At 39.6% G+C, this 12,839-nt stretch overlaps 2 protein-coding genes across 4 annotated transcripts; both read right to left on the minus strand.

Moving 5' to 3' along the window:
• Positions 1 to 7,881: 7,881 nt before the first annotated feature.
• LOC6502610 lies at positions 7,882 to 9,324 on the minus strand. The gene is made up of 3 exons (XM_001955528.4): positions 9,231 to 9,324; positions 8,625 to 9,047; positions 7,882 to 8,555 (listed from the first exon to the last, which is right to left on the minus strand). Exons 1-3 carry the CDS (start codon positions 9,274 to 9,276, stop codon positions 7,921 to 7,923), a joined length of 1,104 nt encoding a protein of 367 aa, XP_001955564.2. The 5' UTR covers positions 9,277 to 9,324; the 3' UTR covers positions 7,882 to 7,920.
• Positions 9,325 to 9,951: 627 nt separating this feature from the next.
• Positions 9,952 to 12,381, minus strand: LOC6498982 (ferritin subunit). 3 transcript variants are annotated; one of them, XM_014910377.3, is made up of 5 exons: positions 12,116 to 12,255; positions 11,767 to 11,855; positions 11,011 to 11,142; positions 10,504 to 10,781; positions 9,952 to 10,429 (listed from the first exon to the last, which is right to left on the minus strand). In XM_014910377.3, the coding sequence occupies exons 2-5, from the start codon at positions 11,831 to 11,833 to the stop codon at positions 10,157 to 10,159; spliced, it is 750 nt and encodes a 249-aa protein (XP_014765863.1). In that variant the 5' UTR covers positions 11,834 to 11,855; positions 12,116 to 12,255; the 3' UTR covers positions 9,952 to 10,156. The 3 variants fall into 3 exon arrangements, with proteins under 3 accessions (XP_014765863.1, XP_014765862.1, XP_044574189.1); XM_014910376.3 differs by lacking the exon at positions 11,011 to 11,142 and having other exon boundaries at positions 12,116 to 12,249; XM_044718254.1 differs by lacking the exon at positions 11,011 to 11,142 and having other exon boundaries at positions 11,767 to 12,381.
• Between the last annotated feature and the right edge of the window lie 458 nt (positions 12,382 to 12,839).

Raw genomic sequence — 12,839 nt, forward strand, 5'->3', positions numbered from 1 at the left:
CGCATTACGCACTGCGAGTATCGGATATCGTATATCGAGTATTATCGAATATCTATTATATATGACATATATTGTATATGAAGTTTTCATTGTACTATTTAATAATCTATTGGAGATTGATCCTTGTATGTTTCGTTATAAGTATTTCATACCCACACCAACACTCACTCATAATCACTCACCTACACACATTAACACACTCCACTCACACACAATCATACACACTCACAGACACATACACTTTGAAAATGGGCATCCTGTAGCCTTTATTTTGGGATCGGGACGGGTATCCAAAGTCCGAGGCTGGGCGTGGTTGCGCCTACTCACATAGAAGAATTTCTGCTGCTCAGGTAAAGGCGTTGACCACGCCCAGCCCGGCTCAAGGACATGCCCATCACCCCCGATCCATGGGCTAAAAAGGATCAACGGGATGCCTTGGATTTTGTATCACATTCCGTTTGTTTAGTTAAACTAGAATTCCATCTCTTTCAAACTTTGAGGCTCACCGGTACGGAAGGATAATAAGGATATGAAGTGAGATAAGGAAGGGGAAAGAGAAGGAGAAAATGTAGAAGAGCCATAGTGGAATTTTGTTTAAGTTTTTTGTTTCGTTTCTATTATTGAAAAGGAAATTTAAGCAAATAATAAGATAATAATATTAAACAAAGTACACTTTACCTTATTTAGATGCAATGAAACTTTAATTCCTTGAATTAGTCAAATTTGATTTTGGACCTGAACAAAAACAAAATACAAAACAACAAAAAACCACAAAAAATACAATTACATGTTTAAAAAAAAAAATCAAATACAAATACTTGCTAAATAGACAAATGTGCCGCAGGACGAGGCCAGGATAAGTCGAATAGACAGGATAATTTTAATCCAAAACATACTTTTGCCACGCCCCTAGCCACGCCCTTTCCCGGCACTCCTAACAGTTTTTTGGGTTTTGCGTTGACCAAAAAAAATAAAAAAAAAAATAAATAAAGAAAGAGCGAAAATAAAATATTTATTGTATCTCTTACTATGCGAAAAGCGAGCATCCTTTGATTTCCTTGTTGAAAACTAAAGCAAATATACAAAGCGAAGAGCGAGCGGAGAGAAATTACAAAGTAACATTGAAAGATACAAAAAACATGAACCTCAGCACTCCTGCATCCTACACAAATGTAACAAAGCAAAGCGACAAAAAAAAAGATAACCCTAAACAAATCCTAGCGAATCAAACGAAGAAATCAGAAGGACAGAGCGAAGAAAGTGACGAGAAGAAGAGCCAAAGAGAGATAGCAAGCAGAGAAAGCAGAAAAAGCCCCTCCCCCTTTTCGAAAGTACAAATTGTTTTTATTGTGAGAGGATCTTTTATCGAAACAAAGTTGATTGGAGGAAGAGTGATCGATAACCGGTCGATAGGTCGATAGGCAGGCAGAGTCTGAGGAACACATCGCAATTCTGTTCGATCCATAGTTTCAGCCCAACTTTGCTTCCGGATTACAAAAATGATTAAAAAACGAAACAACCAAAAAAAAAACTATCAAAAAATATGTAATATTTATATTAGAAGCTTGTCGAAAATCGTTAATCGATAACAGCAGCAATAATCCTTTGCCAGCCTCTCTCTAAGCTAACATACTCACACATACTCATACACCACACACACCCACATCCTCATGAACATTCATCATCAAAACACTCTCATCATTGGCATTGAATCATCCAATTAAAATTTTAAAATATACAAAAATAAAATGAAAAAAAGTAAAAAAAATATAATTCTAATACACAAAACATACCAACAAACATATATTGTACTCCCCACATTTAGCACTTAACACATTCATACATAAATCACTCATAATATGCGTATTTGTCTCTATTTATAATAATAATAATAAAAATACTAAAGTAATAATATATGAAATATGTAACATTTACTATGTACTACCTTATGAATCGATTAAACTTCTAATTATATAACTAAATATATATATATATTTTGTATAAGCGATCGGGTTGGATCGATCCAGCAGACGACTCTCAAAGAACACAAAAATGAATCTTTCAATAAAGTGCGACCATTGTCGCTTATAATCATCAAGAACACAAAACAAATATCTTTTCTTTAATGGTTTTATCTTTTGTGAATTAATTTCATTTTTCAGCCCTAAAAAGTATGCTACAAAATCAGGTAAATGGATGTTAAGAGCTTTCCGCTGTAATGTAGTTTGACTCCTTGAGGGTACATCAGTTTTTGAGTGTGTATGGGTTCCATCCATTCCATCAACCGATAATCGAAGCTTAAGTCCAGCTGTGGCAGTTCAATTAGCGTCAGTAAAGCAGCTCGCAAGTACCTGCCTGGCTTTCTAATTAACGCGGCCAGAGGGTGAGGCCTTGAGGGGCCCGCTTGGGTTGGAGCACAGCTGTGCTATTTTCACTGAGAGCCAATAGGGAATCCAATTTCAGCTCGGCAACAAAATAACACTCGAAAGGAGTCTGGCCCACCCGCATCTGCAACTTGCACATACAATGTACAAATTCAATTGCAACTAATGCACTTCATGCGTCTTCCAAACCAGCCACTCCACCCACATCAATGTCTCGCCCACTGCCATCCACTATGCCGCAGACGTGTCTGCGTGTGAAGTTTAAGCTGTTTGGCTGCGGCTACGTGGAGAGCAGAGTAAGGACATCGCCCCAAGACGCCAAAGGATGTGTGTGTGGCCAGCGAGTCAAGGAGCTGAAAGCGGAAATCAAACACGAGGCGAGGATTGCTCGCTTTTTGGTTCGCACGATTAAGAAAAGCACTGTAAATAATAATATTTTATTATTATTTAAATAATAATATTTTATTATTATTTACTAATTATTATTTAATAATATTTATTTAAAAGGGAAAACCAAAAATCTTCAAAATGCTAAGGGTATTTTAAACACTTTTACAAAATATTAATAGAGTTACATTTTTAAATCGTAATAATTTTAAACCTGAATAAGCCTTAAACTCATTCCCTTGGTGCACAAATATTTTCCTTTCTAGAACTTCGTGTTATGCTTTCCTTCGAGAACGTGAACGTGGTTTCCACTCCATTCCTATACATCCAGGAGCGGGAGCTTCTGGTTGCAGCTGTGGCTCTGGCCTTGGCCAGGATAATAAGGTTGGATAGAGGGGCGGGTTGACTTGGCTATGCTCTGCGTGGCCGGCATGGCAAATATTTAACGCAAACAATGCGCTTAAATCAAAAGCAAGCCATGTCTGCGGCATAACTGAGCGTCGGGCAGACAGAAATCTCCCGTCTACTTTCCGGACACGAAATCTATTTAACCCGACACGTTGCAGGTCCTTTCTGTTTCTGTTCCTGCTGATGCTGCTTTTTATATTCTATATATCTTTAGTTTTAATGCCCGAGGTCCGTAGCTGAAGAGGAGCATGCAAATCAGCTTTTTATTTGACTGGCCTCCCAGCTGAATGAACATGAACCCAGACCCCCTTCTGATCCTGATCCCGATCCCGAGATGCCCGTGCCGTTGCCGATGCCAACCTGAGTGCATAAGTTCGCCATGGAATGACCCTCAGGGGAAATTCATAGTTGATACTTGTGGCCATTGAACTGCAGTGGGGTAAAAAGTGCGAGGGACCGACAATAAACATAGCAGCAGAAAGCAAAAGTTTAGGCACTGAAGAAAACAAAGGTCTAACTATAGGAAATCAATACAAAAGTATACTTTCCATCTCATATGGAAAAAATAAATTGTAATAATTTGTTTATAAAAGGACTCTCAAATCCTAGCTATATGTTTAATATGTGAATCATTTCCCTCCGTGTATGGAAGAGGACATTATCGTTATCTCAGCCATGTCAAGGCAAAGTTTGTGGCATAAAACTTTGCCTGCTCCCTTGTGCCAATGAAAGTGGTCAGTTAAAAAATGTCAAACCCTCCACCACCCCGATACATTATCCTTTGAAGAAACAAAAACTAAAACAAAGAAAAGCGAACTATATCGAAAGTAATATGACTGGGGTATGCATAATTACAAAACTTTGCGGCCGGGTCACATAAGTCATATTCCTGTCTGACCACTTGGACAAGAGTCCTGTTTCAGGATTTATGTGTGTGGGGGTTGCATGTAGGTGGGCTGCAAATTAAACACGACAAGGCAGCGTTATCTTTATAAATCAAAGGGAATTACAAGGCCCATGTCCCAACCCCACATATGAATGCCTAAGATTCTAAAAATTGTTGCAAACCCTTTCGGCAAACAGCTTTCCCTTTTCTCTTGTGGATATATTTTAATGATTTATTTCCAATTTAAGCTAGATTCCTTACTTAAGATGCTCAGCCTAATGGGCATCCCCAGAACCTGAGGATACACAAGGTCAGTGGTCGCCCATTCTTTCATACATTCCTGAATTCCCCGAGGTACTTTCTCCAAGGGTGCAACTTCCCCCAGCCGTTTCTACTGGTGTGCTAATATGCAAATCCAATTTATTGCACTCCCCAACCCTTGTTTTATATACATATATTCTCTACATCATGGCCATTCGGTCTGTCCTTGCGCTGGGCGTGAGTTATTCGAATCCTTTTTATCTCGACTGTCGCCTGGCGTGCGTCGGCCGCATAAATCTTGTATAAGTTCGCTCCTTGGCAAGGAGTCAATATGCTAAATCAGCAGAATCCTTTTGCCTCCCCTTGTAGCGATTTGGCTCAACAGGACCTCCAAGAATTCCGGGGGGAGGATTGTTTGGACAGCTGCTAAGACATTTCAATAGCGCTGCCAATCCTAGGGCGAGAATGGTTCCTTGGTTGGTTGCTGCTCGAATTTTCCAGCCCGATGTTTGTTGAATTTTAATCATTTGCTTGATGCAGCCTCAAGTGAAGCGGACTACAACTTTATCGAGAGCGAGAGTGGGGGAAAGTGAAGCAAAGTCAGGTACTTATTGGGTTCGAGAGCAGGAAAGTGTTTGAGAATGCATAAGGGGCAAGGACCTAAAGAAAAAGTTCCAATTTCCCTCTAAAAGGTAAGTTAAGCCAAAAGCTTGATTTTATAAGTATATTGTCACTACATTTTGAAACAGATTACGATCTACAATTCGTTTAAGGTATTCCGCTCAAGAATCGGATGGTTATTGGGGAAGATACAGCCTTCGCAGTGGGCCATATTGGGCCCCATGCATTTTTCAACATTTTAAAGGGACAAAAAATCTAAAAAATATTTTGTTCCTAGATTTTGATGCAGATTGATGGAGAATCGATCCACAATTCGTTGAAGGTATTCCGCACAAGAATCGGATGGTTATTGGGGAAGATATAGCCTTCGCAGTGGGCCATATTGGGCCCCATGCATTTTTCAACATTTTAAAGGGACAAAAAATCTAAAAAATATTTTGTTCCTAGATTTTGCTGCAGATTGATGGAGAATCGATCCACAATTCGTTAAAGGTATTCCGCACAAGAATCGGATGGTTATTGGGGAAGATATACTGCCTTCGCAGTGGGCCATATATTGGTCACCATGCATTTTTCAACAATTGGAAGGGGATGCCCCAGAAAATGGGACAAAAAATCTAAAAAATATTTTGTTCCTAGATTTTGATGCAGATTGATGGAGAATCGATCCACAATTCTTTTAAGGTATTCCGCTCAAGAATCCGATGGTTATTGGGAAAGATAGAGCCTTCGCTTGGCGCCATATTAGGCCTCCCATGCATTTTTCATAATTTTGAAGGGAAATTTTTACGAAAAATCTAAATCTTATTTTGGTCGTAGATTTTCATGTACATTGATGGTGAATCTATTTCCAAATCGTTTAATGTATTCGATCACGAATTATATGAAAATTGGGAAAGATATGGCCTTTCCTAGTACTTATATTGTCCTTCCATAAATTTTTCATGATTTTGGAGGAGATCGCCCAGAAGCTAAAAGTCGTAATCCAATGAAATGGAAATAAACATGATATTCTAAGATTTTTGATCCCATAAAACCCGTTAACCATTTAATATATTTTCAAACTAAATTCCTCAAAATGAAACATAAAATCTATACGGTAAAAACATTTGTATTTATCAATACTACAGAAGTTAGTTACCTTTCCAGGCCCTTCCAACCGGTTGAAACGGATTTCCCGGAGGCTACGCCTGTCACTTCTCAATGGCCATCCAGAGATTTATGGTGAGAACAGCAAACAAGCGGAGAAAGTAGAAAATCAGCGGAGGGATAGGGTAAATGAGTGAAAGACAAAGGAACCATGTGGACATAAATCATATCCTGGTGGCAGGCGACGAATATCCTGCGGCGCTGGCTGCAGCCACTTGAGCTGAGAACCAGTTTGGATATGGGTAGTTGTATAGTGAGGTTGGTTTTGATTCCGGGATCCTAGGGCAGACAGGCCTACTCAAAACACTCGTTTTCCATCGGCCAATTTGAAATTTCCATTTCATGCCCATTGTCCTGGCGGGCGTTGCAAATTTGTCAACGAATGAGTAGCAGGACAAATGTCAGCGAGATAAGCGTACAGTAACTTTTATCTGAAGGATATGCGCAGGATGAATCACTCGCACGTCTCGCTTTCGAAATATTTCACTACCAAACTGGCTATCTCCAGACTTTCTTTTTCTCTTGAAAAAATGGGAAATAATAACATTCACAAAAAAAAAACGCAATAAAAATCATTGGTAAATTGGGCGACAGCCATGAACAAAAGTTTTCCTCGGTTAGCCAAGATTGATAGTCGTCCAAATGTCATGGTCCATTTGTATGCCGGACACATGGACATTCGCACCCACCCCCAATCAAAAATTTCTCTTAAATATTTGCGGTGCTTATCGAAAAAAATTTGCAGCCCATTGTCCGTGCGGATTGATGCAATTTTAAACCCGCAACGAACAAGGACATCTGCTCAAATATTAGCTTATGAAATTGTTTAAAATGCCAAACACTAACCCATTCACCCTGGTCACGCTCCGGGGGGAAAAGATTTCGGAGGACAGAACTCAGGCGGTACAGGAAACAGCGTCGTAGTCCTTTTGCCAGTTGCCACAATTTATCATAATTCAATGCATGGCATGTCCTGTCAATCACTAAAAATCGACATCGACATGACCATCGAAAGGGTAAAAGGGGCACACACATTAGCCTCGGGCAAGAGGGTGGACTATAAGATTGCTTGTACTTAAAAAAAAAGCTTTAAGTAGATATATTCAATATTTTTAACAAATTGTAGAATATTATAAAAAAGCTGTTGTAATTCTTGTAAGAGAATTCATGGTTATTTAGAATATATTTATATTATAATATCTGTTTATACCCATTTTCTTTCAGTGCTCTGGTGGACACTTTTACAAGTGACTTATGAATTATTCCTTGTACTTCGCTTTGTCCATCTGCAAATCCCAGAATTTTCTTCAGAGTTTCGCTTCACTCGCTATATTTTTGGTTGGCTTTTTGTGTTTTCAAATCAGATTAGTCCTTTGGAAGGGGTGAACGATAAAGGATAGATGGGGGAGTCGACTACATGAAAGGGTCAATAATGTGACTCGAGACGAAGACGCCGGCGTTTATCAAACAGAATTTGCGATTCGTATGAACCATTAGACACTGCCCACTGATGGACAGGCGGAACGTGATCCCAGATATGGCTCATCAAGTGCATTGTCAGGGGACCGAAAGGGTTAATCGGCTAGAAGTAGGGCTTACCACATTATCTTCTTAGCAGACCATTTCTTAGGCCGACAGTACGAATTAGTCTTAAGCTGAAATTTGTAAAAAGCACATCAATTTAGATATTATATGATCCTTTATTTTATTCTCAGGAGAACACTTTAAAGTATAAGTATAAGTTTTTATATTATTTTTACATATTTTTTGTATACCATAGATGGCTACATGGCAAGACGTAGGGTATTTTTTATTTAAGATACTTTAACAAAGACCATACAAATAGGGAACTACGGAAGTTATAAAATGTTGATAATTACAGCAAAAAGTAAAAGGCCTATTTGTTAAGTCCAGACCGCCACAACTATCTGGATTGCAAATGTTAAGCATTTGAGGATTCGGTGCGGTTGTAGAAAACTGATCATTATAGGTCAGGGAGACATATCTGTAATCAACGATTTTATACATCCACTTGGGAATAGGGATTTGCAAAGCTGTTGGTTCTCTCCATAAGAAAACTTCTGTCATTACATTGCTGGTACTTTCCAATTCTAATACATTAAGAGTACCAGTGCAAACTTTAAGTATTCTATTTGGGTTACTTTTGGCGAGATCTCGTACCCAATTTTCGACAACCTTCCAGCTACCTTGATTTCTGTTCTGACTTTGCGGGACATAATTCCTTGATGAGAATGTCGCATCTTGTTGCATATGAAAAGGAAAGTCTTTGTTCGGAACTAAGTGTCCCCGATGGATGGAACACCGGCTTTTCTGTACATATGACTGGCCGTTTCCCAGTTCCCGTTGGAAACATGCGAAAACACCGTCCCTTCTGTATACATCAAATTGGGCTGGAGTCAGTACTCCGTCCGGTCTAAATTGAGAGCTCCTTGTAGCAGCTAAATGGTAAGAATAAGCAATGTTTAATACATAATATTCACGTCGTAGTATCTGTACAGTTTACTTACTATGGGAGCTGTCAGATATAAGGTGAATGGTAAACTTGACGGTTTTCAAAACGTCATTAAAGCAGGTTCGGTAAAGCTCGATGAATTCAGTTTGGAGTCTGAATCCTATGTGGTGCATGATGTTAGGGGTCTCACAAGCACCTGCCACGACTGGACGATCAGACTTAATAGTTATTTTATTTTGATCACAGCTGTTGCGTGGAAATGCATGGTCGAATGTATATTTCTGACGCGACAAATCTAGTATGCAGGTAAGTTGAAGAATGGGCTGATTACCGCAAGCCATGTACACTTTGTGGTTGAGAGCCACCCTGTCGGAGAGCTGAAGCTGATATTTATTATTCACATCCTTATAGTAGAATAAATAGTTGGAGTCTAGGATATTTTTATTAATTTCGCAGTAAGCCAGAGCAGTTCCCATAACTAAAATAGAAAATGTCTAATTTATTTCGCATATTGTTCCAAGTAGTCGAACTCATTGCAAAGCTATCTATATATTTATTTTTCCATTGAATCTATTTTAAAATTTTATATAGTTTTAAGTACGTTTATGTGAGTCCTAATTGATAAATTCTTTCTCACTTTTTTTTTAATATATATACTTACAGAGAAATAAACAGAAGCAGACAAAAAAGCAACGCAGATGTTCCATCTTTCCCACTTAAGAAATGAACAATGACTGAGCTCCACAAGGGGATTGCTTTTATTTCCAGGAAAAAATGATAGATAATTATAATTGTTTAATCTATTAATAAACAATATTAGGTGGTGATCTTTCGCGCTGGGCAATTCCAAGCTTTTATGAGATAAGACCAGATTTTTTACTATATATAGAAGGCATAGGAATCTTTATTTAAAAATGAATTTTTAATCTTTAGCTTAATATAAAGTCTCTTTTACTATTAAAATAATATACTCGGTCGTATTATATTTTTTTTAAATTTAGAAAAACAAGAAAAATAAGGACTTTCAAATAAGAAGGTAACTTATCCATTGGGGTTTCCAAAAACCAATTAAAACCCATCTGAAAATGAGAAAATTTAATAAAAGACCAAACTATTTTGATTTATAGTTTACATTTATTTGTTTATTTATTTAAGAACTTGCTCGTCTAATTGACAGAAAAAGTATAAAGATATAGGATGTATATGGGTTGTGCTTGAATGTCTTCCTATGCGAATGAACCCTTTTTGGGGCGCGCCACTTAAAACTAGGCGAAATCTCGGCGATTGCATAAGGCGGAACACCCTCCCGAGGCCTTTGGAAACTCAAAACTCGAATTGATAATACTCTTCGCGTGCGATGATAAGAAAGAGAACAGAGGGCGTTCAATTTTGCTGTGTGCTGGGGTTGTACAGATAATTTATTGGCCAGTCAAAGAATTGAAAAGAGGAACTTTTCAGCGTGATAATGGTTTAATGACGGGTAGCCTCGGGAGAAGGCTCGCGGATAACAGATAACAGAACACTATACGATGTCGACTGGCTGACAATTTTGAGGTGTAGCTGGACTGCTTCATCATCTTTGCCTGCTTACAGGTTCTTGTCGAACAGGAACTCGCCCAGCTCGCCGTGGGTGGAGAGCATCTTCTTGAGAGTGGTCAGCTTGCCAGCCAGATCGCGCTGTCCATGGAGCTGCTCCTCCAGATAGACACCGGTCAGATAGTCCACCAGGTGGTAGTCATTGTCCTTGCTGCCCTCGCAGGTCTTGATCACGTCGCGGATGGAGCGGGTAACCTTGGTCTCCAGCTCGAGGGCTTCCTCCAGAGCAGCGGCACCATTGTTCCACTCCTGTTTAGCAACAGTCTGAGGGTGGGTTAAGGATTTCCAATGGTTAAGTTGCTTGAAGTTTAAATGGATTTTTTTTAATTAAAACTTACCGGCACGGTAATCAGGTTGGTGATGCTGTCGGTCAACTGGCCACGCATGGACAGGTACTCGATGAGCTTGGAACCATGCTCGCGCTCCTCCTTGGCGGCGGTGAAGAAGTGCTCGGCGAATCCGGGGCGGTTGACGGTGTCACGGGCGAAGTAGGCACCCATGGCCAGGTACTGGTACGAGGCGTTAATCTCCTCCTGGATTTGGTGGCGCATCTTGTTGATGCACTTCTGGTTCATGTCAATCCATCCCTTCGGAATCTCGGGCACCTCAAGAGAGCCTGTAAAAAGAAAGGGTTGGTTAGAAAAGGGTTTTTATTATTTCATTAGAAATTGTTAAAAAAGAAACCTAACTTCTCCAACTTCAAACCGGTTCGAAGACCGTGATCTAGAAAAATTCTAGTCGTAGCGGTTTTTAGATTGAAAACTGGGAAATAAATATTGAATTAAAAAAAAAAAAACTTTATTTGGAGAAGCTTGACTTTGGCTAGTTCCAATGTTCATAGAAACCTTTGCAACCCTGATCTTGACCTTCACCATGATTGTGGTTTTTCTTTTCATTTCGGTTTGGGTTTTGGTTTTGGTTTTGCCTGGAGGCCTCGTTCTTCAGCTCTCTTAACACACTCTTGCTTTCCGGCTTAGCTGAGAGAGGGTAGGATGAGGAGGTTACATCTATTGCGTAAACCTTTGTAACAGCTTGAAATCGTGCTTGAAATTCCGTTCTTTTCTAGAAACGTGTGCAAACGGCAGCTGACAACTCTGCCTCTCTTTTGAAATGCATTTTTGGTACCGTGCGCAGCTCTCTCGCCGCCATAGCAACGGCATTTGTTTTGGTTTCGGGTCGTGTGCAAAAACATGCTCCACCACAAGCCCCAAACCCCAAGCCCCCAAGTCGTGTGCAAAGTTAAGAGTTTCAAAGAAACCGTTAAACCGTTCAAATGAAAGCGAAATTGCCATTATTTATGGGATTTATCGAAAGGGTTTTATAAATAACTAATATTGGAAGACCGGTTATATCATTTCCCCAAAAGCATAACGGAAGCAATACCGTGAATTCATTTTAATAACAAATTGTGAAATTTCTGGTTTCTGGTTTCTGGCTGCAGCCTAAGAGAAGACTAAAGAGAGGAGAGACAAAGGCGCATGCTCTGGGTCTCTCCAGGGGTTTCTCTGGAGTTCTCTCTGTGTATTGCGTCGAAATTTAATGTTTTTTTCCGCTGACCTGCCTTTGTTTTGTTCAAAATTTTATCAAATAATGTAACTTACACTTGAAGTCTCCGTAGGCTTGGGCCACCACGGCCAGGAGCATCAGGCTAGCGATTAATTTCACCATCTTTGATCGTCGGGGGGGGAGTCTTTACACAAAATCACAGAACAAATTTTCACTTGAGTTTAGTTGTTTCCAATAATGCTTGTGTTCGAAATGCACAAATGAGAATGAGGCTACACAATGTTGAGCGACAATGTTAAATAGGCGCACCGCACTGCTTTCTCTCTATCTTTTTTTTTTTCAAATTTGTGAAATGGCAGCCTTTACACACACTGGCATAGAAGGCGAAGGCCTGCTTCAATTTTGTTGATGGGCTTTGATTGGGATTACTCAGATTTTCAGTACCTTCTTGACAGGTTTAATCTTCCGTAGCGCTTGCGGTTGTTCGTTTACTGAACGTGAATGCGAACTGTGCTCCAAGTGGCGCACAAAACACTTTTAAACGTTCGCGCTCTCGTCCGCCCCTCCGGCTCTGACAGTGTGTGCGTGAGTGGGAGAGTGTGCACTCTTATCTTTTCAACATGTCGCCGTTGCTTTGTGTGCTAATGGCTGATAATTGAATATTCTCGATGAAAGGCGTACTTAATTTAATACACACGTCCTCAATAACGCTTGGATACTCGAAGTCTCGGTCTACTAGTCACAGATAATACCAATAATAACAAACATGGCCGCTGATCTCTGCGTCAGCTGTTCTTTGTTTTTGTTTTGATTGTATGCGAGAGAGGAAATGGAAGCAACACGTCATGGGTTGCCAGGCGCTTTAATTTCTTTCTAATTTGGTCTTGACAATTTAATTCCAGTCTTACAATATTGATTTGTCACGTTCGGTCAAGGGATCAATCAATGGTCAATGAAACCTACTAAATATGGTGACGGTTCCTTTCGGGTGTCACACACTCTAAGCTTGAATGACACTTGATAAGGGCCACCAATGCTGGGCAACTATGTGTTAACTATCATGGAATTTCCTTAAAATAATGATAAGGTTACATAAGATGGATTCTCAGAGCGTTTTCTTAGAGATATCATACAATTAATAAGTCTTTCAATAATACGTTTTGTATTC

This window comes from Drosophila ananassae, chromosome 2L, assembly GCF_017639315.1.
Source record: "Drosophila ananassae strain 14024-0371.13 chromosome 2L, ASM1763931v2, whole genome shotgun sequence".
In the NCBI taxonomy this organism is placed as follows: Eukaryota; Metazoa; Arthropoda; class Insecta; order Diptera; family Drosophilidae; genus Drosophila; species Drosophila ananassae.